This window comes from Chlamydotis macqueenii, chromosome 17 (assembly GCF_036417535.1).
Source record: "Chlamydotis macqueenii isolate bChlMac1 chromosome 17, bChlMac1.mat, whole genome shotgun sequence".
Classification (NCBI taxonomy): Eukaryota; Metazoa; Chordata; class Aves; order Otidiformes; family Otididae; genus Chlamydotis; species Chlamydotis macqueenii.
This window is the reverse complement of record NC_141572.1, coordinates 13,753,728-13,780,461: the sequence shown is the minus strand read 5'-3', so window position 1 is coordinate 13,780,461 and position 26,734 is coordinate 13,753,728. Positions and strand designations below refer to the sequence as shown.

The following is a 26,734-nucleotide window of genomic DNA, read 5'->3' as shown; positions in this document are numbered from 1 at the left end:
ATTTCTGTATTAAACTGAATTGCTGAATAATCTTCATCTTTTAAGCAGCAATATTTGCTGTATTTGCTTTATGTCACCGGGAAACACTGCTGCCGGTGAGAACCTCGGGCAGGTGAGCTCTGATCTCCCCGAGCAGACCGGGCTCCCTCTGCTCCACGTCAAAGGCTCGTTACGAACAGGGAAAAAATTATGAGTTACGAGTTCTGTATTTTAAACAAAATATTTAATATTTATTGTTTATTTTGTGTGTACCCTTTCTTCTTCTCCAGACCATGACTATTGCAGGAATGAATTCCGTTTGTTTATTTCCCTCTTAGATATTTTTTAGTTCTTTTTATTAAAAAAAAACCTACTGTACAGGAAGCCTTAGGAGCTGTTTCAGACGGAACGAGGTGGGACCGAGCCAGATTTGGGGAAGTGTTTCCCGTGCTCTGCAGAGCTTGGGGCTGAACCTGACTTTTACAGGGGAGCTGTTTTGGGGGGGAATACCCTCATTTGGAAACGGGACCGTGTACGTTTCGAAGCCGGTTTTAAACTACTTCGAAAAATCCGCAGGTGCTGTGGAAAAACCCGTGGGACGGGGGAACCGAGGGGCAGCGGCTCCGCGGCGGGGAGCTGGGGCTCGGCTCCGCCGCCCCGCCCCGCACAGCGGTGTCTCAGTAACGTTTGGTGTCGGCGGGTGTCCCCTCGGCGCGGCCGGCAGCGGAACGCCCGCGGCGGGGCCTCCGACGGGAAAGTTTCTCCCGGCCCCGGGGGCGGAGGGCGGGGGGCGGGCCCCCCTCCCCGCCGGCCCCGCCCCCCCTCCCCTCCCCGCCGCCGCCGCCGCAGCGCCCGCCCGCGCCCCGCTCCCGCGCGCCCCCAGCGGCCCGGCGGGCGCCGCCGCGGCGGAGGGAGGGGCCGGGGGGAGGGGGAGCCCCAGCCCCGGCGGCCCCCCCCACCCCCAGCCCCTCCGGCGCGCGTCACGTGGGGCGGCGGCGGCCAATGGCGAGGCGAGCTGCGCCTGGCGGCCGCCATTGCTGTCAGAGTGGAGAGAGGCAGAGGCGAGTGTGTGAGGAGGAGCGGGTGAGCGGGGCCGCTGGGCGGGCAGCGCCAGGCGGAGGGGGGCGAGGACGGGCAGGGACAGCGCTCCCTCTCCGGGCCGGGGCTGCCGCCCGCCGCTCGCAGCACCGGGAGCCCCGCACGGAGCGTAAACAAGGCGGCGGCGGCGGCAGCGGCAGCAGCAGGAGGAGGAGGAGGAAAACACCATCCACCCGCAGCCAGCGGCGGCAGCAGCGAGGGGCGGCCGGGCGGGGAGGGGAGGGGAGGGGACACGGCCTCCGCCGGCACGCGAGACAGCGCCCCCCGCCCGCCGCCGCCGCCACTGCCCGGGGCCGGGACCCTCCCCCGCCCCGTGTCCCGCAGGGGCCGCCGCCTCCGGGTCGCGGGAGGAGACCCTCCCCTCTCCTTCCCCACCGCCCTCCGCCGCAACGTGTGCCCGGCCCGGGGGGGGGGCCAGACCTGGACGCGGAAGGAGGGCCCCAGGCCCCCCCCCTTCTCGTCTTCGTCCCGGCGGTGCTGAGTCGGCCTGGAGAACCGGAGGAGGCTTCCCCCCCGCCCCGACCCCGCGCTGCGTGCTGAGGGGCTCGGACCCAGGCGCCCCCGCGCCCCGCCGGAGAGAGGCCCCCGCCGGACCGGGCCCCGCGGCTTGAGGATTACCCGGCCGGGAACGGGCAGAGACGATCGCGCCCGCCCGGCGACCGGGCCGCTCCCCGCCCCGGCCCACGGCGCGCCCCCTGCCGGCCGCGCTCCCCCGCGCCCAGGGACCGGACCGCGGCTGGCGGCGGAGGCGCGGGCCGCACCGGGGAGCGCCTGCTGCTTCTGCCCCCGCGCCGGGCCCGTCTCCTCAGACATGCCCCGCTCTGGCGGCCGGGCTCGCCGAGGATCATGACTGCGGCGGCGAACTGGGTGGCGAACGGGGCCAGCCTGGAGGATTGTCACTCCAACCTCTTCTCGCTGGTGAGTGCCCGGGGCGGGGATGGGGGGGAACGGCGGCTCCGCGGCGCAGAGTTTGCCGGTTGGGTGCAGCTGCCAGGGGCTTTATAGTCGGGGCCCGTGGGGCTGCTCCTGCGCTGGCCCCTCCCCCGGCCCGGCTCCCCGTGTTTATTTTGCTCTTTAACGCGGTTTGCCGCGAGTGTGCCTGTGTTGCTCTCACAGCTGTGGGAGAAGAGGAGGAGGAGGAGGGCGTAGAGGCAACGGATTGTGTGTCCCCTGCCTGCGCTGCCGGCATGTGCGACCATCTTCTCTGGTAAACAGTCTTTTCTCCCCGCCTCCCTTGGCACTCCGTGCCCTGTGTGCTTTGTGCGTAGCGAGCTGTGGGGTTTTTCTCTCTTTTCACAATGACAAACGCCATTTCAGCAGCGGCAAACAGTCATGTCGTGTGATTGTCTTTTGGACTTACGCTCTGGGCTCTTGTGACTGCATGTCAGCTGTTGTTACAGGGGGCTCTCCTCTTTGCATAGATCGTGCTTGGGGGCAAGAGGTAAAAAAAAAAACCTGTACTTCTCAGTTTTTTCTTCTCTGAAGAAAAACAGTAGCTGGAAACGTAGTATACTGGATAGCTTGGTTGTGTAGCTGCTGTCTGCCCATCTTTCTGGTAATTGACAACTTCCGACTCGTATTACGTGGTTTAATGTGGCAGAAATTACGGTATCAGTTTTGGCTAGCTGCGGATTTGTAATTTAAATTTAAATCAAGAAAACAATTTGTTTCCGTGTAAGGACAGAGTCATTTGGAAATACCTTGCGTTATTGTACCTGACACGTATAGGAACGCTATCCCTTCTGGCTGGGCGACGGCTGAGTGAGCGAGAGGAGTGTTTGATCATCCAGAGCCTTCTAGTGCTACCGCGGTAGTGTCGGAGGGAAGGAGGGACTTCTTTAGGGCATGGGGTGGTATAGTTAAAACAAAAACTTGTAATGCGAGTTTGGGGATAGCATGTAGGAGAGATTCATGGTAGATACCCCCTTTCTGCATCAGAGCTCTGCCAGCATTGAATGCGGGTGCATACGTTGTTCTTTTTCTAATAGAAAGGAAGAGATTGTTGTTAGCTTTCTTATAGGAATTAAGGCAAAAAAAAGAAAATTAATTAAAAATGTGAATGATCAAGCTCTTTGTTTTATGTTTGTTACCTTTATTGCCGTATGTTTGTTATTTTGCCTCTTTTTTTTTTTTTAAATGTGTGTATGTTTGGTTTTTATTTCGTGCCTCTTAAGAATCTGGGACAAGAGCTGTAGTTGTTTATGCTGCTAGGAAACTGGCCAAAGGATTCTTCTGTGAGAATAAATGCAATTCTTTGGCTTTTTATTGAGCTGTTATATAAGTTCGTATCTGTGCTTCTGTTTGATAGCATTTTCTAGTATTTATAAATACAAAGCAGTACTGTATGTATCGAGACGCAGGAATTGTTGTGGTGACTTTGACTGCACTGCTCTTACTCAGTAAGAAAAATAGAACGGTAAGCATGAAGGAGACAGCTGTACCTGACTGTAAGAGCAAGGTAGTGAGCGATTTCTCCTTTACAGAGAGTTGTGAAGTCCCCGCTTGTTAATGGAGAGTTGAGTAGCGTGTTTTTCAGAAGCGTAACTTTTCAGGTAGTTGCAGTCTGCAGATCTGTCACTGGTAAAAATAATTGCTGGCATGCAATTAGCATAAATTATAAAGTGAAGTTATTTCGTGCTTTCATGCTCATTGTGGTTTAGTTTCCCCCCCTTCCCCCTTTCTAGACTAGGGAAATGTTAAATTTTAAATGACTATGTAATATCCTTGCAATAAGTTTAGCAAAAATCTTTTGCAAGTGAGTTTAGTAATAATTATGAAATTAACGTGCAACCCTTTAAGCTCCCGTGTAATTTTGTGGGAGGTATTTATACGTGCAGTGTGGTGCTATGTATGAGACTCTAATGTTTTTATTATTTTCTGGCTGTACTTTCAAAAAAAAGTCCAATAAAGTAGTATTTTGTTTTTCAGCACAGCATATATGCAAACCCCTGGCAACCCCTAGTGATTTATTTTAAATTATGTTAGTATTTGTTAGATTTCATGTATCAGTGAAAGGTATTGACAAAGGAAATACGGACTGGAGGTATGTGGCTAACACCACCGACCCTTTAGACTCAAATTGTCATATTCGTTTCAAAATTTATGAAGTGTTAAAGCTACAGTAGTCTGGTTTACTAATTAGAGAAACTTTTGCTAATCATTTACTTTTTCGGTGCAACAGAAGGAAAACATGCACAAACTAAGTCAACTCTTGATGGGAATTCATTCATTCTTTAGCAGTTAGGTAGATTACAAATCTTTTTTTAAACTGATTCTGCTATTAGGAGTTGACAATTAGAGTTAATTTTTTTTTTTTTTGCAGGCTTTGTTTTGGGTGTGAATCACAGAGAAATACTCTTGACTGGAGAACTGCAGTTCTGATATACTTATCTACTGTGATTGTTTGTTTATGTTTACATAATATTTCTCCCCACAAACATTTGTTTTGTTTGAGAAGGAACGCTGTCTCCCCACCCGAGAGGAGCCAGAGGTCTGTGATGAGTCTGTGTGGCTGCTGTAGTGGGTTCCGGGCTGGTTTAGCAGTTTGTGATTTCTAGCTTATTTTCCTGTCAGCTGTAGGCCATACAAAGAGGTTAGACACCACTGTTTCTTCTGAGTCCTTTTACAGAAAATGTTTTCAAAAAGGTTTTTACTAACTGGTTCTCTTCTGTCAGTAATTTCCAGAATGTACAGAGGTCCTTAGTGTTCTTGGCTCAAAATATTTCTTGTGAGGGGAAGGCAGAGTCTTAAGTTAAGGTTTTAAAGTTGGCTTTGATTATCCAGATGTGGAGTGTGATCTCAGGCTCGCATGGCTGGGTTTCCTGAAGTCCCTCTGGACTCGGTGATGCAAAGGGTTGCTGTCTGTATTGTGTGTTGCTCTATACTGAAGCAGGAATCCAGTGCTGTTCTAGGAAATGGGTTAGTGTTTGTATTCTCTGTCAGGCAAAAAAAAATCCCACAAACACCCTCCACAAAGAACTCTAGAGTTTTACTCTAAACATAAGGCATTTTTCAGTAAGATGATACAAGGGCTAGTTTGCATATTATATTTATCCAAACTCTGTTTTTGCAGTAGTCAAAATGTCTGCTGCTGCTTCTGAAAAAGGATGTCTCTTTACCAAAACAGTATTTAATAAGCAATTGTTAGGGGCCGGTTTATTTAAACACTAATTAAGAGTTGTCTAATAACTATTTAGAGACAAAATGTTCTGAGGTAATATGCGTTGTATTAAAACTTCAGACCCAGATGGCAAACAGTCTCCCTATGAATAATCCTTAATCATAAAAGTAGTCTTCTTGAAATTAATTTGATTTTTCCTGTGAGTAAGGGTTAATCATATGACGATGAGGGCTTGCATGAAGTAGGAAGATGTTTCCTCAACTTTCTGGCTTAGCTGCCGTGGTGTATCAAAAGGCACAAGTCAGCCTCTGAAAACAGGGGTGAGGCTGCGTAAGGTTTCATGTGCTGGAGCTGGAAAAAGAGTTCAGCAAAGGGTCTCAGGAGTTGCTGTCATGTGGTGAAAGTTTAGATACTGTAGGAGTAGGTGTCTTCAGCCTGGCAAAGACATGATTATGTTCTTGGAAGGTGAGACCTGTTTATAGAGGACTTTACAGGAGATGATTTGAGTGCGTGTTTAAATGTGTTGTTACAGAAACCTGCTGCCAGAAAGGTCCGGTTAGAAGGAATGGTGTCTTTGTTGCTGTTAATGTTCAAAGGCAAATTTACAAACTCTAAAGGTCACTGCTGCTGTTAATTTCTTCAGTTCAGAAACAGGAACAGGAACTTACTTGGATCAGTGAGTTTTGTTGCCGTTTTCATAATGAAACTGAAAGGAGTCAAGGAAATCTGAGATGGCAGATCTGAGATGGAATTATTTTTTAAAGGTTCTTCATGGCATCAGAAAGTGAAGATTGGGAATGCAGGGGCTGCCGGTGAGGTGCTCTGATGTTGCAGAGTGGTCAGTGAAGGACTTCACAGTAAAGGGTTGATTGCCCAACTGAATCCATAAGTAGCACTAAATTGACCAGCAGTTGTTCTTGCTTACTGCGTTATCATAAATGCAGTGCTCCAAGCAGTAGGCTGTTATTTTGACACGCAGGATGTCACATCCCGACATAGTAGATATCTTGCTTGTTTGAAATTTTATGCAGATGTGTATATGTATATATCTCTAAGAAATGGAATTAACTTATCAAGTTTTACAAAAGTATTTTATTCTTTAGTCACTTTTATCTTATATTTTATTAGGTAACAAGATAGAAGTAGAAAAATGACATTAGAAAGCCTGCTCACTTCCTGCTAATAATATTTTATTTCAGGTTTTAAATCACTTCAGTGGTAGGCTTTTATGATGTCCTGTCAGAGTATTTGACAATTTAATGGTATCTACTACGGTGTGAGTTTGGAGAGAGTAGACCCGGATCTGCAAAGAGATTAGGACGGAGTGACGTTGGGCTAGCTTGCCCAGCTTTGGGAATGGAATTAATGAATCTGTGTTAGGTAACTAATCTCTTCTGGATATCACACAAAGAAAATGGGATGTGCAGGAGTGACATTTGCAGTTCAGGACAAAGTGTGCCAAAGAATCCTGAGCTAGGCACTAAAAAATATTTGGGTGAGGTTTTCTTGAAATTCTGATTATCTTCTGAATGTACACAAATGCTGGGGCTGTGAATCCTTCTCCAATGACTGTATTCTGATTTTGGTGGCAATATGAGTCCTTCCGCGAGACGACTATTGTGAATGTTAACGTGATTAAGAAAATACTCAAATATTTGACTGATGTAGTAAAAAAAAAAAAAAACATAGGTTACTACATCTTAAGAATCATACTTTTTCCTTGCTGTAATACTGTCTGAAAATAAGTATTTATGGATTTTTCTACGTAATTAGTGTAGTATTGACATCATAACCCCAGTTCTCAAAACTCCCCAGATTCATTTGATCTTGGTTTTTGTTTTTGTTTTTTTTTTTTTCCCCCTTCTGCTTCTGAGAGCACTTTCTCATGTGAAAGAGTACAGAAGGAACTCTTTAATCCTATATGTAGACCTTTCTTCTGTTATTTTCCTTCTTGGCAAAGCAATTATTTTGAAAAAATCTAAAGAAACTGAAATTTTTGAACTTCTGTGGAAAAAAATTGTAGTGTGTATGAGATATATCTGCTGATTGTGTTAACTTGATTAGCTTCAGCCGCTTGATGAAGAAGGGATTTTAATCGATTTTGTTTTCATTTTGTAATCTCTTTAAGTATTCAGAAATGTTACGCCTTGGTAAAGGAGGGTGTGTGTACAGATCCACTGCTTTGTAAATACCTAAAAAACATCACTGTTACTGGAGTGTTATAGTTTGTAACCAGCTGAACATTATGCTTGTTTGAAGCTTTCTGTTTACTGGACGCGAATGCTTCACCTGTTGTTTCCACTTCTCCTTGATCAGGATAGGAGATTGGCCCACCCCATCCAGTCTCCACTTGTACATCCTTAGTTGTGGTAGCGTCCTTCTGTCGGGGTCTGACTAAGACATCCCTGCTTGTATCAAGGATGCTGCTACAAATGTTCTCTCCCATCCTGTGACTATGTTGCACCTTTCTGCATTCTTTCCTTGTCTTCCCTTGCTGTTAAATCTACATCTCCTCAAAGTTACTGTGCTTTCGCTTGGAAAGCTTGGAGCCTTATTCCTTCTCTGCCTTTTATTTTTCATTCAGTGCTCACTGACTGCTGGCTCCAAGAATCATCAAATTAAAAACTAGTACCTGTGGGTTTTTTTTTTTTCCAGTTGTTCCTTTGTATTTGTGGAAGGCTACTGGTTGGTGTCCACAGATTTACTATGTTGCTGTCCTATGAACCCTTTTCCTAAACTTATTTGTAGGATCCTACAGACAACCTAATAATACTGAATAGGTGGTTGGTCTCTTCAGACTGTTGTTGTTCAGGCTGACAAGTCTGGTTTTATATTCTTTCATGTCTGTGTGTATTCACTTACTATTCAGTGTTCTATAGGTGAGTAGTGCACTTTTTAATGTAGAGTCTAGCGCAGTGGGATTTGTGACTTGTTGGTGCCATAGTAACACAAATAATATGAAAAAAAATACTGCTATGACTAGAAGCATGCTCGTGTTGGTATTAACTTTCCAGTTTTAAAAGTGCAGAAGTGTTTTCAGCAGAAGATCCCAAATCAAATTCAGAAGATTTGTTTATATGGAGTGTACGTTTACATGGGGGCATCCTTCTTCCTCAGACCAAACTTTTATACCGCTTTCATTTTAAGCTCATAAGCAGTGCTTTAAAAGTAGATCCTCTTTCCCTCAGTTTCCCAACATCAACTGGTAGTTTCACAGAGAAACCAACTAATAAAAATATTCTACTCTAACAGACCTCAAAATATTACTAAAGCATTGTGTGAGATTCCCTCTGCACGCAGTTGTGAAGTGTATACCGCAGGGACAACAGGCCTGTGATACTCAGAGTGACAGCTTGCATTGTTTCCTGCTGTGGCTTCACCTAGTTACAGGGTCTTGCATTGCTATGGTCACTGTGCTGTAAAATGGTAATGACACCTGAGCATAAACCACTTTGATACCGTATAGCAGGTCTAGCTTTTCAGATCGGGAGGATTCTTAGCGTTTTACTTTGTAAGATGGTGCCTGCCTTTTCCTGTCTCACAAATGTAAAAGCTTTAGGCAGTCTTTCTTTTGGCTTGTGCCGTGAATTTTGATAAATTTTGATAAATCTTGACTCTCCCTTCCTCCCTCAGTCTGTTTAAAAATGTTATTTCTCACTGAGTCGTGTGGCTTAATTCACTTTCCTGAGCAGAACGCTGATAGTGCATATGGAAATGGGACTTGAGCTTTTAGCGGCATTCTCTCTTTTGTTTCTTTGAGAAAGGAAATTTTATTGTGTGTTGCTGTTGTATAATGTGCCCCTAGGCAATATTTACATTTATGTGACTAACACAGAGGAGCTCAAACATGCGCAAAGACCTTGTCGCTATACGAAGGAGTGTATTTAATCAGCTATGAAAATGGAGAAAAATGGACAGTCTTTGAAAATAAATTTTTAGTATAAGATATGACACACATATGTCTTTGTCACTTCTCATTAGGCACTTACTCCTGCTTTCTTTAGTCAGCCATTGTTGCAGTGTAGTGTACTATTCTTGTGTGTGAAAAGAAAACAATATTAATTACAGAGGAAAAGATGTGATTCCCCTCCACCCCCTTCATTTTTCTCCCTGCCCCTTCACTTTTCTTCCATACCTTGGTGACTGCAGAAGGATTCATAAGCTCACATTTAAGCCTAGATCAGGGAACCGACCTAGTGAAAAACTCTTCCCCCTTCTTATTCTGTAGCCAGCTATGTGTACCCCTTATTCATCTCTCTCCCCACCAAGTTTTGCCAGCGGCATGGGTGGAAGGGAGATCAAAGTGGCTGTGTAACCACAATCCACGTCTTAGAGAAAGAAATTTAAATCTTGTTCGGTAAAACTTTATTTAATGAATCTTTTAGCTTTCAAAAAGCTATGCTGTGGTCAGTGCCTTGTGGTTGTCTGTTCTTATAGTTGCATATTTGCCCATAAAATACAATATTTTGTGAGATCAGAGGGCTGAAAACAAGATTTAGAGGAAAACTGTTCTGTGTCTGCTGACCAGGCATTGGCAACCTTCATTTCTCTGGTAATGATGCATTCACAGCTGACAGCTATGAGACATAAGTTTCAAAATGTGTTGCTTTGTTGCAGTACAAAGCTATGACTTTTTTCTTATTAGAGTGTTTGGTTTACTAGGAAATTTTCAAATCTCATCTAGTACATCTGCAGTCTCTTAGTGTCGGGTTTTGATGAGTCTCACTTCATGTATGTCCACAATATGACTGAATTTGTAGGTGGTTCTGACTGAGTGAGAAAGTTCATTCCAGGAACATCTTGTAGTGACCATGTCAAGTTTCTTTGCTGACAGAGTAGGTTAATTGGTTAAATTTATTCTGAATTTACTGGTTTCACTTTTAGCCCAGTGTTTCTGGTTATTTAATTTTGTGTGTGTATTTGAATAAAATTTGGACTTGAGTTCTCTGTGAATTTCCATAATTTCCTTTTCGTAGGAGTTGCTGGATTCTTGTCTTTGCAGGAATGGAAGGAAGAAAGCTAGCAAAATGAATCTACATGACCAGTCATGTAGTGGATTTATTTACTACTTTCTGTATTAAGGTAGATTCATACCAAAGAATTCTTCAAGTGGTGGGTTTTTTTTTAAGGAGCTAAGGGATTTTTGGGAGACTGCCTAACAATTTGAGCTTTACTTGGTGTCACTGGTCAAGACAATGTTGATGTTAAAGAGCTAGGGCTGGCAGATTGTATTTCTGCCCCATTACTGCCTTCCTAGCTGGAGAGGGGAACCTGGGCCAGGGCCCGTTTGGGCAGGCAGCGTGCTTTGCTTTGTGCGTTGGTGATGGACACATGGTGAAGTGACTCTGTGAGCTGCTGTTGGTATTCACTAAGCAAGTCTGCTTAGATGTGGTGTACAAAACCGTTCTCATTCTGAGCCCTTAAATACAAGGGTTTTTTTTTTGTATAAGAGAAGAAAAGGAATTGCATTCTGTAGCTCAGTATGCCAAAGTTTACTGCGGTTGTTATTTCCTCCAGCCCACCTCCTTCTTTTTTTTTTTTTTTTTTTTCTGCCCATATGTCAGATTGCTTGGTTTGGGAAACATCTGATAGTCCATTGTATGACTCCGATGTTTGACATTTCCTTCCTCCTTCAGTTAAAAAAAAAAAAAAATTAAAAAGTTAAAGTTGAGGGAAGAGAGAAGATTCCTTTGTTTACCTGCAGATTTGCTTTGTGTTGGACTACTTTTCTCTAAGAGGAGATCTTTTTTTTTTAAATTTGGAAAACGGGCAGTTATTTAGTTCTGCTTCAGTCTTTTTGAAGGGGACTTGTGAACTTAATAATTCACCCTGTCTTAGAACGAGGGAGGGATTCTTTGGCAAGCAAGTTGCATGTTTATTTGCTTTCTTTTGTGTGCTATCTGAAGGTGCAGTGGTAGTTTTCTTTTTTATTATCTGTTCTCAGCCATCTACTCAGAAGTTAAAATATAATTTATTCTCTTTTGTAAAGAAACTGGCTGAAGTGTAATGGAACTCAGAAGTCCTGACCTGCAGAGTGCTTCACTACCTGTACCTAGAGTTTGTTAAAATGAAAAGAATATGTTCAATCCCCTCTGTCTTTTGTCTTGGGAATGGCATTTTCCTTCCAGGCGTTGTATACTTCCATTGCGTACAGCCTATGCTGGAATACATTCAGTTGTGACATGGGTAAACGTCATTCCACTTCTTCCGCTCTTCCCTGTAAAAACATCCAAAACAAATCAAAAGCCACTATGTCTTGTTTTAAAATGTTTTTGTCTTTCTTGGCTTTAGTGGGTAGGTATGTTCTGCAGGTACCTGGATAGGTCTTGTGCAGTTGCATCCTCTGAAACCTAGAGTCCTACCTGTTCTGTACCTGTTCGGTTGGTCAGATTGGCTTTTCCATTTCCTTTTCTCATGCTTGGTGGTGAGACAATATCACAACTTCCCGTTTCATGTGTCTGTATTGGTGCAAAGCCAGTAAGTACGCGTGTGTGGAAGTGCACGCCTTTGTGTTTCACTCACATGCTGAACCGGGAAGATGTTGGTGCCATCTTTCCGTTTCCGTATATTTTTGTATCTTGAATATTTTTGACTCAAAAGCATATTTTCAAGTAATGGCTAAATCTCAGCCCTTGGGCTTCCAGCCGTGCTTGCCACCTTATCCTTTTACTTCTCTGCCTGATGTACTTAGTTACAGCCTTTGCAGCGGAAGAAAGCTGATGAGCCAGGCGCCAGTTGGGAACCGTGAACTGGAACTCGCTGAATCAGCTAAGGGACTGGAGATTTGCTAGCCAAAGCATTCGCTGAAGGTGAAGGATGCTCATGTAACTCAAAGGTCTTCTCTCAAAAATTCCTTCTTTTCTTCTTTTTTTTTTTTTTTGTTGTTGTTGTTTTATAGTGATTTTTTTTTAAGAGTTCCTGTAGTTGGTTGACAATTTTTAAACTAGTACCTAAGTTTTTACCCCGACATGGAAAGTTCAGCCATCTCATTTTGCTTTGAGTCTGCGTTCTGCTGGTTTAATTTGATACCGGGGAGACACTACCAGCAGCTGTTCTCTAGAGTCTCCCGTAGTTTTCCACTTTTATGCTGAACAATCTTAATCCTTGAATGCTTTTTGTTGTATGGAATATCTACTTTTTGACCCTTCCTGTAATTTTTCTGGTTTTTCTACTTTTTGATGTGGTGAAACAAGAACTGCAGTTAGCGATGAAGGTGCAGAGCTACACATGAATCGTGATGGCCTAACAATTTCTCTGTCACTTTCTGTTTCTTTCATAAGGAATTTGTAACATTTGGTTTTGTTTTGCCAAACTGTTTTTGCAGTAGACTCAAGGAAGATACTGTTTCTCTTTCGGTATGTCAGTGTGTGCTGATTTTCCTTCCTTCTGCTGTGTTTTATTGTAGTCTTTTACTTTAGTATTTAACCTTGAAATTCTGTGACAGTGGGGGTACATAGCAGCAATTTGGGCCCTTTTATCAGATTACCCTTTCTTTTATGCTTGCCACTCAAAACTTCTTTGGTAACTTCTGCATCTGCCAGATCTGCTGAAATTCAAGCATTAATATTGGAGTCCTTTTATACTTTCCACTGGGAAAGTTGCCACCTCAAATTCCTTTTGAGACTAGTCTCAAAAGAGCCAATCTTTGAAGCAATCTATTAATCTTCCTGGCTGCCTCCTCTCCCTCACAGGCACAATCACACTGACATCCAGGAGAGGGAGGAAAAAAATATTTTATCTCTGTCAGTCCTGTTTACTTTTTAGGCGTAACAGCTCATGCTGTTAGTTTGTGGCTTTTAATAATGGTGTATGTGGACTCGATTATTTTGGAAGCATCTTGATTTTCTGTTGCTAGATACTATGATATAGTATCTCAAATGTCCCCAGGTACAGAAGTCCATCGGGTTGATACAGCTGATAATAGGATTTTGGTTACAGCTAAATCCTTCACTGAGACTTGGCAAAGGAAAAAGATGACATACAAAAGTGCTGACACTGTTGCTTGTCACAAACAGCTCTGAGGTAGCAGCATTGAGACAATCTGTTCCAGGGGGCGTGAAGGAAGAGGGCAGCATGGTGCAAAGAGATTTGTCCAGCAGAAAGTCATCCTGGGCACTCGTTCTGCATGCAGCGCTGTGCTTGGTTTCTTGCTGTTTTTAAGAGCAAATGAACAACAGCAACAACAAAAGTTAATTTTATTTTTTTTTCATCCTTCGTTTTTAAAAGATTGTTAGTGGCTGTCCTTTATCCCTTGTTTTCCAGCCACTTGACTTTGTGCTTATGCAGGGAAAGGATTAAAGTCAAACATGTCATTCTGCTGTTGATCACTTGCATATTAAGAAGAATGACGCTCAACTCAGCTGATCATTCAGCTCTTTGAAGCACTAAGCATGGCACAGGTTGTTCTGTTGGCCATGTAAGGCCCATTTCAGAATTAGGTTGTTTTTAATGTGTTGGGTTTTTTTAATTTTTGAATTTAAAGTATGAAAAAAAAATTGGAGAAGTTTGTTTATGCAGTTATTGCAATGTTTCTCTGCCGGCCGCTTTGCCTAACAGAAATGTGGTTTGGAAGCGAAGCCATGGCTCGTTCAGTGCTGGATGAGGCCTCTCCTCACTGCCCTGGGCTTCCTCCCTTTCTAAGGGGCAGAAGGGATGAGCCCTGAGGGAAGGGAACACAGACCGTTCCCCCTCTTTTTTTTTAAATGAGTAGGACAGAGGAATGTTAGTATGTAGTTTACTGAATGACCTGGAGAATGCACAGGGTTGAGCTGGTTTGTTTTGGTTTTTTAACCCAAGTGAGTTATAGACGTGGGAGTAAAAGATGAGGGGAGTGTCTGTACAGGTGCTGCTGCTGCTTCAGTCTTACCGCAGGAACTTGTGCTATCCAAACGGGAATCTTAGAGTGCAGAAATAACATACAGCTACGAAGAAAATAGTTGTTTTAGTTAAGCAATCTTCCCCTGTTCCTTGGTGTGGTTTTCTTTTTCTCCCCGCCCCCCCCCCCCCCCCCCCCCGTCTCTGTGATTTCAACTCACTTGACAGCGACTTATGAAGCTGTTACTAAATATTTTATTTCGATGGGAGAGGGAGACAAGAGTTCTTGTCGAGCCCACCTCCCCCATAAGCAGGTGTTGTTACAGGGTATTTTTCAGTCCTCCTGTCTCCATCCTTTTGTCCTTTCCTAGCGAGGTGTGTCGAGATGACCTACATTTTATCTGGTGTTTAAATGGCTTGAGTAGAGTGTGAAATGATATTTTGTTGCTGTGTGAGGATGATGTAGTGAAATGAAGCACTGTAACCAAAACAGATGGTGCTAATCTTGAATCTGTCTGCAAGATCTTACAGCATTTAATTAAAATGGTGCTGTAATTCCCATGACACCTTTAACTACAGTTTAAATTCTTGGACTATGAACTAAGGGCTATCTTATGCAGATTTTTACTCGTGTGAGTAGTCCTTAGTATGAGTCTCTAGTGGCTTCAGAGTAGCTACTTACTTGAATGAAGCTCTCTGAGATGAGACTTAAGTAAAACTGGCAAATATATACATATATATAAGGCATTTACATTTTTATGTTCCAATTTGAAGCATAAATTGTAGACTGAAGGCACTTAGTGACTACAGTATTCTACATAGAAGCAAACAAAAATATAGATTAGAGAAATTGTTTAGGTTGGGCCTGACTTCAGAGGCTGGTAAATACAGTGTTTAAGGTACCCCGGACAACTTAACACCTGCCCCTTGGTTAGAAAGGCGCATGATGAAAGCTTTTTCACTTCTATATTCCCTTTGGTTAACTGAAACTTGTTTGTAGAAGTATGTGACTTAAGTGGTGCGTTGTGGTTTGGTTTTTATTTTACATTACTCCTTTTCTTAAGAGAATTAGAGAAACTTAGTTTGAAGCAGTAAGCAGACCTGAATTTGTCTGAGTAGCACCTTTTGGACAGGCAGCTGGGAAGTATTTTTATACTTGTTATTTTGTTTTTGTTTTGTTTCAGGTAGGAGAACTGTGAAAGACAAAATGACCTGAACAATGCCATGTCGAAAGTTTTTGAGAAAGTTAGAGTTGGAGCCGAGGGCCTGTGTGATGGATGTCTAGTTCTTTTACTCAAAAGCCTTCAACCTTTTCTGTAGATTTTTACCTTCTTTTCAAGTGTATCCTTCCTATTTTGGAAGTACCGGGGTACTAATTTTCTACACTCTGAGGCCTGAATCTGCCTTAGTTTTTCTCACCCCTCTGTACTATATGAAGCAGGAAAAATAACATGTGATGATGTAATTTTAGCAATTGTTTTTAATGTAGACAAGTACAATAATACAGAAATAACTCTGCTTAACAGTTGGTGTGGCCAAATACAAGAACTCAGACTTTTGATGCTCTTCCTTTTTCTGGTTCTGCTGTATCTGTATTCTTGTATAATCTCTCCAAGGGAGCTTTGTGCGTTAAAATCACGTAAGTCTTCTGGAGAAGTTCATTTAGAATTGGTCTGTCGGTTTCCCGTACAGCATAGTCCAAAAAGCATCTGATGGAGATGAGAAAAAAAGGAGGAGGTGGAAGATGTGTTGTGTTTTGTGTTCCATCTGTGAGGACTGCAGAAGAGGAAAACAGTCACAGTGGCTACACAGCACTAATTAAATCTCCAGGGTTGCTGGTAGCGTGCCAGAATCAAGTTGTGCCGTGTGAAATGTTACTGGGGAATTGTGATTTTTAGCAGCCTAAACTCTGCCAATCTGAACGGAGCACTGCGAGATCAGCAGAAGACCCTTCCTAGCTGTCTATTATTCTGATTTGAGCCTAAGGGGGAAAAGTAATCAGAGCTTCAGTTCCACGAGGAATTTACAGTTCTGGATGCTGTCCTGGAGTTAAAATGGCCACAGCCCCCAGCTGCTGCAGATAAATGGGAAGGTGTCTGTATTCAGGGCAGCAGACTAATGGTTGTGAGAAAAAATGCTAGTTTGTGTTCTATCTCTTCTGCTTGCTTGTGTGTATAGGGGATAACAATGTTTTCAATACTCTGATTTCATTTTTTTTTTTTTTTTTTTTGGAAGGCTTTTCACTCCGCAGAGTGTGGGGGTTAAGACAGTCTCCTAGGAGGAAAGAAACCTGTTTGCACTGCTTTTCAAAGGACTCTATATGACATTCTTTGGCCATGTTTCTGAATGAAAGCATTGACATGACTGTGTTTTCATTAATGCTGATTTCTTGGGTATGTTTTGGGTGTGTTTGGATGCCTACATGGAATTTGGGGTTTGAATGCACTCTTCTACCCTGATACCTGCTTTTGGATACGTCAGAAACAGATCTTTTTGTGTCTTGGGTATTTTACTATAAAAAGTTGCATGTTAGTGAAGATTCAGGATATGGCTGTTAAACATAGGGATCTCATTTCTCTGTTTCCTTACAGGCTTGGCCCTGTGCATTGAGAACAGGTGTCTTACAAACACTTTATTCTCTGTCCAATTGCAGTTAACTGAATTTAGAAAGAAAAAACAAATTTAAAAAAGCCCCTCTTATCTGGGAGGTTGAACCCTTCACAGCACAATCCTCCAAAACATATGTTCCTTTATAAACCAAAGCTTTGCTGTACTCAGTCTTACTGGTACAAGGATCTTTGTGGCTATTTAATGAACCGTTAAGGAGATTGATCTTAGTAGAGGAAAAGAATGTTTAATATACTATCTCCAATTTTTAGTCTGATCACCTTGGTATGAATCGATGCAAACAGCAGCACCACCGTAAAGCGGAAGCGTTGGTCAAGTCAGGAGCAGATGAGTGACGCAGGGAAGGCAGGCCGGTCCAGGACTGCTTTTGGCAGCAGTGCTTGCTTGTGTTGGTTCAAGGTGTACAACAACAGCCTCTGTGTGCAGTTCGGTGTTGTGTTCTATCTGATTGGAGCTGTTACTGAAAGGGGAGATCCCACTCCACTGCTGCTCTCAGCTGTGCGTTCTCACTCCTGCTCTTCTGGCTGCTCTGGTGATTATGTGGCTGCAGGGGAAGCTGTCAGTGTGCTGATCTGGTCAACGTTTTTCTGTCTTTTTTGTTTGTCATCTTTAAATTGGTGAACTGATTCCATTCACCCAGTGATTGCATGATCGCTAGATCTGATATCAGGCTGGGAGATGGAAATGCATGGCTGGGGAAGAGGAGGAGGCTGCCATTTTGGTAGCAGCCTGTGTTCACTGCTGATTAAGCATAAGTGAAACCACATTTAGTTCTTCAATGCAGTCACCAGAACCACAGGCCATTGGCTGCTTTGTCTGTAAAAACTCCGCTGCAGCTTGAGGACTTTTCAAACTAGGGATGTTTGTTTGTTTAAATAATTTCTTTTAAAAAAAAAAAAAAAACAACAAACCCTCATTTTATGCTGCTGCTAAGTCCAAAACTCCAGGTACTTGTCTCTTCCTTTTCTTGGGAGTCATTTTCTGTGTGGGTGACCACTAGTGGTCCTGGCTGGCTCCAGTAGTTTGTCATTCCTCACACTCTGTAGAATGAGACACTCCAGAGTTAGTGTAGAATTAAATTGGACGTGGCTCTGCTGATTTCCCTGTGCTTTTCTTGACTGTATTTCACGTGTAATAGAGACGGGAGGTGATGGGTTGATACCTCTGAGCTGCCAGAAGGCTGCAGAGCCTGTCTGCCGTTTCAAACAGCTGAGCTCCAGTTATTGCTTTGTTGATCAAGTGAGTGGTGCTGTGGAGTAACCTTTTTTTTTTTTTTTTTTTTTTTTGTTCAGTTGGGCTTTTTTTGTTTTTGTCGTACTCCTATTCCATGTTCTTTGACTTACCTGCGCTCACATGCCCTCTTTTGTGCCAGGAATGTGGCATATGTGTTCTGCATCTCAACCAGCCTTGGCTACCTTTTCCTATTTGCTTTTCCGTAGTTGCACAACATTTGAGTGGTTGATCAGTGTTTGAGTGCAAAAGCAGCAGTGCTGGCTGTAGAAAGTCTTCAGCAGGGATAACCCAGTGCTGTCTGCGATTTCACCACCGTTGGTGTCCTGCTGACGATACAGGGTAGTAGTGTCACTCCTGCAACGTGGAGCTAAAGATGGCTGGTGGTTTAGGGGCATGCAAAAAATAAACCCACTTTCACTGCAGTTCAGTCTTTTGTCAGGTTTTTCCCCTTCACCGTGAAGGTCAGCTGCTCTGTTCCTGTGAGGCCTCTTCAGAGGACAATTGAACAAGCAACAGTAGACTCAATCTGGGTAATTCTGTGTTTGGGGAAATAGTCCCTGAGGCATAGTCACACGAGCTCAGAACCCTGCTGTGCTATGCAATAGACAGGCAGAATGGGGTGAAAATGTTTTAGAGGATATATTAATGAGATCAAAGAAATAGAAGTATTTTTTGCTTGTGGTGTTGGTATGATAAATGTCACCTTTGCTTTGGCTCCTCAGCAGTTAACCGGCTAGCTCTTTAACAAGTAACAGCCTACTCCAAGTTATTATGGTAAAGGAAAGTAAATTTTAGAGTTAAAACTTCTAAATGAACTAAGTTTGTGGATTTGAAAAGGAAGATCCTTCTGTATGTGACGTGCAGTATGGGTTTTGGAGGAGGAGCGTAGGACGCCAGTAAGTTCACTGTCCTTGTGCAGATGATTAAAATGAGAGGAATATGTGAATCAGAAGTCTTTTCTTTAGGAGTAAAAATTCACCCTTTCTCTTGATGTCTTCTATACCCACTGTCCAGAGAAAGGAAAGGAATGTTTATTGTTTAGACACAGCTTAACTTATTTCTTGGTGGGAGTGTGAGGTCGGGCATTCCTACAGCTAGTGTTTCCACTGCTGTGTCTTTCCTCTTCTCCCTGGCAGTGACTTTTCTTGTCCAAGCTGTAGATGCTGTATTTGAGTTTGCAGTTGCTGTAGACCAGCTGGCTGTTCCTGTAGGACCACTTCAGAGCTGAGCGCCCCAGCTATTTGTGAGCAGCAAAGTGGAAGTGTGAATACTGTAAATGAATAACAGCAGTGAGAATGTGGTATCCTGGGCTAGAAACTGGAACACGAGCCCGCTGTGAACACAGAGTATATACATACCATGTTTTAAATTTGGTAATTACACTCTCCCTAACTGGGCTAAAAGTCACATGAGTATTCCCCCTTGTGTCCTGGGTGGGTTTCCAGAGTCGGCGGAGGATGGAGAGAAAGGAGAGCATGGCTACAGTCGTAGGGACAATCTAGTTGAGGAGCCCAGGCAGCAGGCTGGGAAGGGGAGGGTAAGAATGTGGTGGGTAGGGTAATGGAATAGATAAAAAGGTAGCAATCTGGACCTTTCAGAGGAGGGAAAAATTGTGACAGCTGTATCTGCTATTAAAGATGAAAAGGGGAAAAAAAGATTAGAACCATTGCTCTGCTGCCCTGGTTCTAGCTGCCAGCTCTTGCATGGTTTGGGTACTTTGGCAGCTTCTCCCCTGGCAGTTGTTTGTTCATGCTGCTGTGTGGTGTGGCACATACACTCCTTCAGAGTTTTCAGCCTGTATAGAAGGAAATCCTTCCCGAAAGTCTGGGTAGCCTTTTTCCTGTTCTTTTTATTATTCCTTGATGGTTAATAAGGCAATTCTGTCTGGTCAAGAGACAGTAAATAGCAACATCTCTTATTCTGTTTTTGTTCATCTGAGCAAAATATAAATAAAAAGCATGTGTTATATCACAATATGAAACTGTATTTCACCGTTTTCAGTAAGACACTTGCTTTCTTACATCCTGTAGTACTTGCTGTGTGTGACTTCAAGTGGTCAGCTTTGGGGCTGATGCTGAACTCACTTGACCGAGCAGCATGTAGGGAGTGGGCCTTATTCCCTCTCCCTGTTTGTTTGTTTTTCATTTGTAAGAGTACAGTGAGATAACAATAAGGTTAGAAATGAGGGAATCTGCTGGAAATGAGTTAAGTTGTTGTGAAAAACATAAGTGCAGAGGTAAGCCACGTTTATGCAGTACCATTTCTAATTCTTTTCTTTGAAGGAGAATATAGGAAAATGTGGGAATAGGAGGAGTTTTTAACTTCAGCTTCTTAGAGCTAAATTCGGGGAATTAAATAAACAATGAGAAGGAAACAAACCAGTACTATGAATAGAACTGAAGTTTGGAATAGCGTGATTTAATGGCTTTTTTTTTTTTTTTCTCTCCATAGGCTGAACTCACAGGCATCAAATGGCGTAGGTACAATTTTGAAGGTCATGGGGACTGTGGCCCTATCATTTCAGCCCCAGCACAGGATGATCCCATTCTGCTCAGCTTCATCCGCTGCTTGCAGGCCAATTTGCTTTGTGTGTGGCGCCGTGACGTCAAGCCGGATTGTAAGGAGCTGTGGATATTCTGGTGGGGAGATGAACCAAATCTTGTAGATGTGATACATCGTGAACTGCACAGTAAGTTACTCTCTTTCTTTGTTTCTTGATTTATTTGTATTTTTTCCAGTTAAAAAGGTGCTTTGTCGTTGAAGGCTTTAACTTGCTACCATATGTGATTTTTGTCACAGTTTATATTTTAAGAGCTAAAGGAAAAGAAAAGATTGTAAATGTGATTTTTCTGCTGCAAATTTATCTGCAAATAAAGTGCAAAATGGAACTTGAAATGAACTTAGGAGACTTGATCCAACATCATTACATAGTTTTTTGTGAAAACTCGGATGCACTGTAAAATTAGAGTAAATTCTAGTTCAAAGGACAATAACGAAACAATGAGCTCTGGCATATGTAGATGTTGATGGAATAAAACACCTATGCTATAGAGTCAGGTAAACTCCATGGCACCACAGGTAAATCTGCAAGGCCAGAATTTTTCCATGTTGTCATGCTACAGGATTTGAGTGTAAACGGAGGCAAGTTGCAACTACTGGAGGTAATGAAAGGAAGGAAGAGGAAGGTAGGATAAAGGTGACAATGATAAGTTTATGTAATTGTGAGTTCCACACAACTTGATTTGTCCTCAGTGTCTCCAAAATATGTAGCCTTAAAATGACAGAACAAAACTCTAACTTCTTTTTAATTTTGACTGTATTTGAATTTATTAATTTCTTTTCAATGGTATATTGTTGCTATGAGGAGACCTAATTTGCCTGAAAATGTTAAATTTTAAAAGGTGTTTTATTAGACTGCATGAATGATAGCCCTATTTTACCTCTTAGGTCTTGGATGAAAACAACTAAAGTTCACCAGTTCTGGAATAATAATAGTAATTTTCAAAAACCTCAAACCAATAATAAGGATCCGTTCCTTGGTTTTTGCAATAAATCTTCATCCTGGTAGCCTTCAGACCTTCTGGTTATCTGGTTATAAAATTTGTGTGCCAGCTGAAATATGCAGAATATTGTATTTGCCAGGTGTGCTTTAGTTGTTCTTTATCTCCCTACCTCTACCCCACACTGTTTTAGTCCTGGGTTATGGAATGTTCATTTTCTTACTCGTTATCCTGTTCTAACCACCTATCTTCAGACCATTATAAACGTCATACTTTGATGAGTGCCAGGTTGTTTATTTGGCAATATAGCCTGTGAAATCACAGACAGGAACCCCTGCGTATCTTCAGGCATGTTTCACGCAGGTAGCTGTGTGATCATGTATAATTAAAGAGATGGCTCAGGCGTGCTGCACCGAGCCGTTCCGCTGACATGAATTTTTTATGAGGCACCTGTTTTGAGTGAAGGCTTGGGTAATATTTCTACTTACCCAACAAAGCTTTAATAATATATGCTATTCTCTTTGTGAAATATGCTTTCTTTAATATTTCAAATGCAGTAGATGGGACTTAAATGTCTTTTTATTTGAGGGGAGTTGCAGGTGGTAGCTTCTGTTTCTATTGGAAATTGATGTGGTTTGTTTGTATGGAACTTCTTGGTTACGATATAATGCTACTTCCAGGGGTAATGGTATGGTGAAGCATTTACATGTATGAGTAGCTGAACCTGCTCGAGTGTGGAACAGACTATAGCAAACAGAGGACAGCATCACTTTGTCACGTCTTTTTCCTTGACGCAGAATTTCATGAAGCATCCAGACAGGCGCCTTCAGTACAATGACTTTTAAGAATTAAAGAATTTTCAGAATTAAATCGGAAAATTGTCTACAAGAGCACTTCTTCTAAGTGTCAACAACAGCAACACTGATAAAACCCCAGTCTGAGCTTAGTGTGTTTCACAACGCTGCAGCCAGCTGTACCCAAGAGATGTGGCTGCCCTGATACAATGGCAGCACTGTCACTGAGTGATCCCTGTTTGCAGTGCTCTCTCAAATTAAAGTGAAAATGTCTGAAAGAAAAAGATTGTCCAGAGGGGTATGAAGAGACACACAGCAGTGTTTGGAGACGGAGGAGGGAGGACTATGTGTAACTTATTTAGGGGAATGGAGTATGTGATAATTGAAAGAATAAGAAACATGCTCCTGTGAGCTGTAAGAATTTGGGAAGTAATCTTTTCTGCTCCCTTTCACACTGCACATTTTGGAATTCTTTGTCGTGTGTGTAAATCATATAATGATAGGTTTACTTGTTCTGTATTAACAACACATTTAAACGCTTGTATTGACTTATAGATAATAGTTCCAAGTGATATAAATTGTAAAAATGTTACAAATTTTACTGCTATACAGCTGTCATGCTCTCTTCACTAGACTCTTTTAGAGCTCAAACATCAGTATTGACAAAATATTGAACATCAAATTCTGCCGGAATGAGGCATTTATATACATTGATTCCTTGAAATATGACAAAGGAGGCTGTTTGTGTTCAATGCTTCATGCAGCAGCAAGGCAGAACAAACAAGGTTATTTTGCTTTTTGTTGTATAAGCAGGCCACAGTACTGAGATATTTGATAGTTGAAATCAGTTTCCTGAGTTTACATGCCCTTAAAAATATAAAGGACTTTGTGGGCATACGAACAGAAAGTAAGTTAGTTACTGAAGCCTTCACTTGCTTCAGCTATCAGCTGAGCCACGATAGCGTGCTGCTTATTGCGGTACAGCCTTGTGCAATAAGCTGCATTGGCTTAAAATCTTGTTCGAACGGGATGGATTGTCACCCTGGTCAGTAACTCGGAGTTCAGTGACCAGAGCGGTGTTTTGTGTTTGTACTCGCTGGAGTCTATCCGAAACGTTTGCAGCTTTATAAACCCTGTCTTACAACAATCTACCTTGAATAAAAGAATTTTGAATAGTCACACGGAAAACAACTTAGCAGTTATAAACGGGAGGTGCTAGGAGCAGTTGTTTACGTAGTAGCTTTCCAAACCTATGTAGATAATTAAATGCTGTCATGGGAGATTAAGTAAAAACAATTATTTGCAGAACAGCTATGGATCAGTTAAGCAGTTAGCTTAGCCAGACAGCTGCGCATTTCATAGGTGTGTTTCTTGCATATAGGCCTACATTTCTTCTTCCTGCCAGCCTCAGCTGTTGTGTTCTGGTTTTTGTTATGATTGGATTTTAAATTTGAGGAAAGACAGGAGATCTTTATTCTGTCCCAAATCGAAAAAGGTAATTGGTATGGGGTCACTGAGTGGGAGGAAAAAACTTGAGTGATTTTACAAGTTGGAAAAAGCTGGGAGTGCTTCAGTTTCTGAAAGTTTTGTTTTTTCAGTGATAAATGCTATTTAATGATGTTACTGCCTGAAGAGGTTTGACAAGTGTTACAGCTGCTGTACCTTTTCCCGTAATTTTTTTTTTTTTCTCTGAAATTCTACAGAAGAATGGAGAGGAGGTAGTATCTTACTGCTGGCAGGTGTTTTGATAGGAAAGTTGTAGGTTTGCAAGTTGCAGTGATCTCGTTTGCATTTGCTGACCAGATGCCAGCGGCACCATAGAGAATTTATACTTGACTTGGTTTTTTTTGTTATTTTATTTTATTTTATTTTATTTTCTCCGACCCCCCTGCCTTGTACCCTGTGTAAATTATAGGCAAGTGATCTCTGTTCCTTAGTTGCCTTCTTTGCTTTTGCGAAGAATACTTATGTCTGACATTCTAAACAACCTTTTTATCTGACCGATTTGTCTATAAACTTGGAATCTGCATATTGAGTTTATGGATATATTCCATTTTATCTGTTGCATCTGTGGTACAGAATATTTGAATTACCAGCAATAATGCAAGGGTTATGATGTGTACTGGTATTGACAATAGAGTTTTGGTGACTGTAAACAAGACCCTGGAGATGGACTCTGGAAGGCTGTCAGAATGTTAGACAGTATCCTGAAAATGAATAAGATTCTGGATGCAGTTTTGTTTAACGAGCTATCAACTTAATAGCTTGTCTGCCTGAAATACCCCATTCTGGTAGGAATTTGGGGTTGACGTCACGTGTTCCTGTATGAGGTTATGGAGAAAACACAAACGAATGAGGAACTTGGAGCATCAGTGAAAAACCCCAGACACCCATCTGTACCCGCCAGCCGTTATTGTTGGCCTAAGCCAGCACAGAAGTGAAAACCCTGTTTTGTGACAGGTGCTTCATCACGTAGTTTCAAAATAGAAGCTGAACAGTACCAAGCTTCTTGAGGGAAAAATAAATACAGTTTCAGCTTTTTACTACTCTTGGGACAATGATCCTTGAAGCGTTGGTAAATTTGCAGTTAACTCTTGACTTACTCTTGCTTAAAATTCACTTAAAGACACTTTCTCCTCAAATAGGTCAGATCGACAGTTCTTTCTGTGCAGCTTTTTTATTGTGAGGGAAGGGCTTGTGAAGGGAAGGTGGTATAGGTAAAGTTAGTGGTTTTCTGTGGGCTGAATTCTTTTGAGCCAAACTGTTTGGTTTTTATCTATTGTCTGGTGTATTGCACTTGATCCATTAATTGCTCAAAGTGCTTCCCCCAAAAAGATGCTAATAACCTTTGTGCTATATTGGGTGTAGAATGTTCGGATTTTGATGGAAACTCTTACGAAGAACAGATCATCTTGAATTAATTAGGTAAATCTTTCCGGAAGGATTATTGTTCATGATCTTCATAGCTTGGTAAGTTTAAAAATGTAGTTAAAACTTGTTCTGTGACAGGAAAAATATGGAGCTTCAGTTGATTCCTGTTTATGAATTCCTGGCATATTGGGCTGAGGCAGTTGTAATCCCCATGTGCTGATAAATGTTGAGAGGAAAAAATGTTAGCTGTGGAGAGGAGGTTTTGTCCTAAGGCATCCATGTTAGACCATGTAGTTGTGGCCCAGACACATTCCTGCTGTTGTTTCTCTACCTGCAAGGTTTTCACCCACAGGAGAACGGAGCGTGCCAGCTGTGTTTTCAGAGATGCTACCTGAGAAAAATAACTTAGCAGAGCCCAGTTTAGGTATTTTTATTACAGCTAGGTAGGGTTCTTGGTGCTCACTTACAAGCTTCCGTATCTTGAAGTTTGTTTTATCATTAAGTATTCTAAAATAAGTAAATGTTTAACCTATAAATGTTAAGTAGATGGTGTTTTTCAGGATTTACTAGGGATTTAAAGAATAATGGAAAATTGATTTTTTTAACCAAGAAAAGAATTTTTTTGTTGTTGTTCTGCTAATGTAGAAGAGGATAAAGGAGTGAAGTCTCCTTTACTTTCAGTTTCAATTTAAAATATTCTTTTTAACGTTCTTTCAAGGTACTGTTTTTCATTTACTGTAGTTGTAAGGAATTGGGAACTCTTTCAAGAGATAAAAAAAACACGTTCTTAGCCACTGTGTAGCGAGATGTGTTAGTTACTGAATGAGAAGATGTTCCTGTCTGTCAGAACAACATATTTTAAGTGTGTGAAGCAATGGGTAAAATCAAGAATCAGCACCCCTTCCTATGAAATGGGTATACAAATTGATAGTATTACTTTTAATGAAGTGCTCTTAAATTTTTTATTCTATGAGGAGACTACGGAAGTGGGGAAAGAAGGGAGTGTTTTGCTGCTGAAATGGCATTACGGCTATGGCTTTGATACTTTCTTCAAATTACCAAAAGGTTATCTCCTTGTTTCCTGCTCTGATAGACATACTTGAAGGGTGTACAAGCATGAAATGTGTATGACAACAGTTTGTTTTATGTACTCTAGATAAACTACGTAAAACCTAAAAACCCGTAGCTTTTGTCATGTTCCGTGTTATTTAGAATGAGACCAGCTAATATATGGAAAAGCAGTTTAGGAACAAGGAGTAAAAGGAATCTGACAGGAGCTGAAAGGGAAGTATTTTTGAAGGCTTTCAGTTTAAAAAGAAGCTATGAATATCAAGGAGCTGAGTGCCACTTATTAATAATTTGAAGTGAAATCTGAAAATGGTTAATTGACGGTTCTTGAGTTACGAGTGGAATAGCAAGTAGGTTCATATGACAGAAGACTTTACTGGAATATTAAGTTACTGGAAAGTCTGTTTCTGCGTTGATTACTTTCAATAAGATAAGTCATTTGCATTTTCTTAATTGCCTAGCATAGATTATTTCCAAAGACATGAAAACAAAGTTCAACTTGTACATTCTCTTGGAAAGAAGATGGGATTTAAACGTGAATTCATACTTTCTCAGCTTGCAGAATTGTTCTGTGACCCTTATATTTGACACTGTTAATTGGTGTCCGATGATTGCCAGTTGAAGTTCAG

General features: G+C 42.1%; 1 protein-coding gene across 4 annotated transcripts in view; it reads left to right on the top strand.

Moving 5' to 3' along the window:
* The first annotated feature begins 1,043 nt into the window (after positions 1 to 1,043).
* The window catches only part of MED13L (mediator complex subunit 13L), a 194,360-nt gene continuing 168,669 nt past the window's right edge, over positions 1,044 to 26,734 (top strand). Inside the window, exons 1-3 of one of the 4 annotated variants that reach the window (XM_086761950.1) lie at positions 1,943 to 1,995; positions 2,194 to 2,284; positions 20,324 to 20,561. In XM_086761950.1, the coding sequence (XP_086618076.1) occupies position 20,561 (1 nt within the window). In that variant the 5' untranslated portion in view covers positions 1,943 to 1,995; positions 2,194 to 2,284; positions 20,324 to 20,560. Of the gene's footprint in view, positions 1,996 to 2,193; positions 2,285 to 20,323; positions 20,562 to 26,734 lie in introns of those variants that run through there. The other 3 variants (XM_086761947.1, XM_086761946.1, XM_086761952.1) reach the window with 3 other exon arrangements.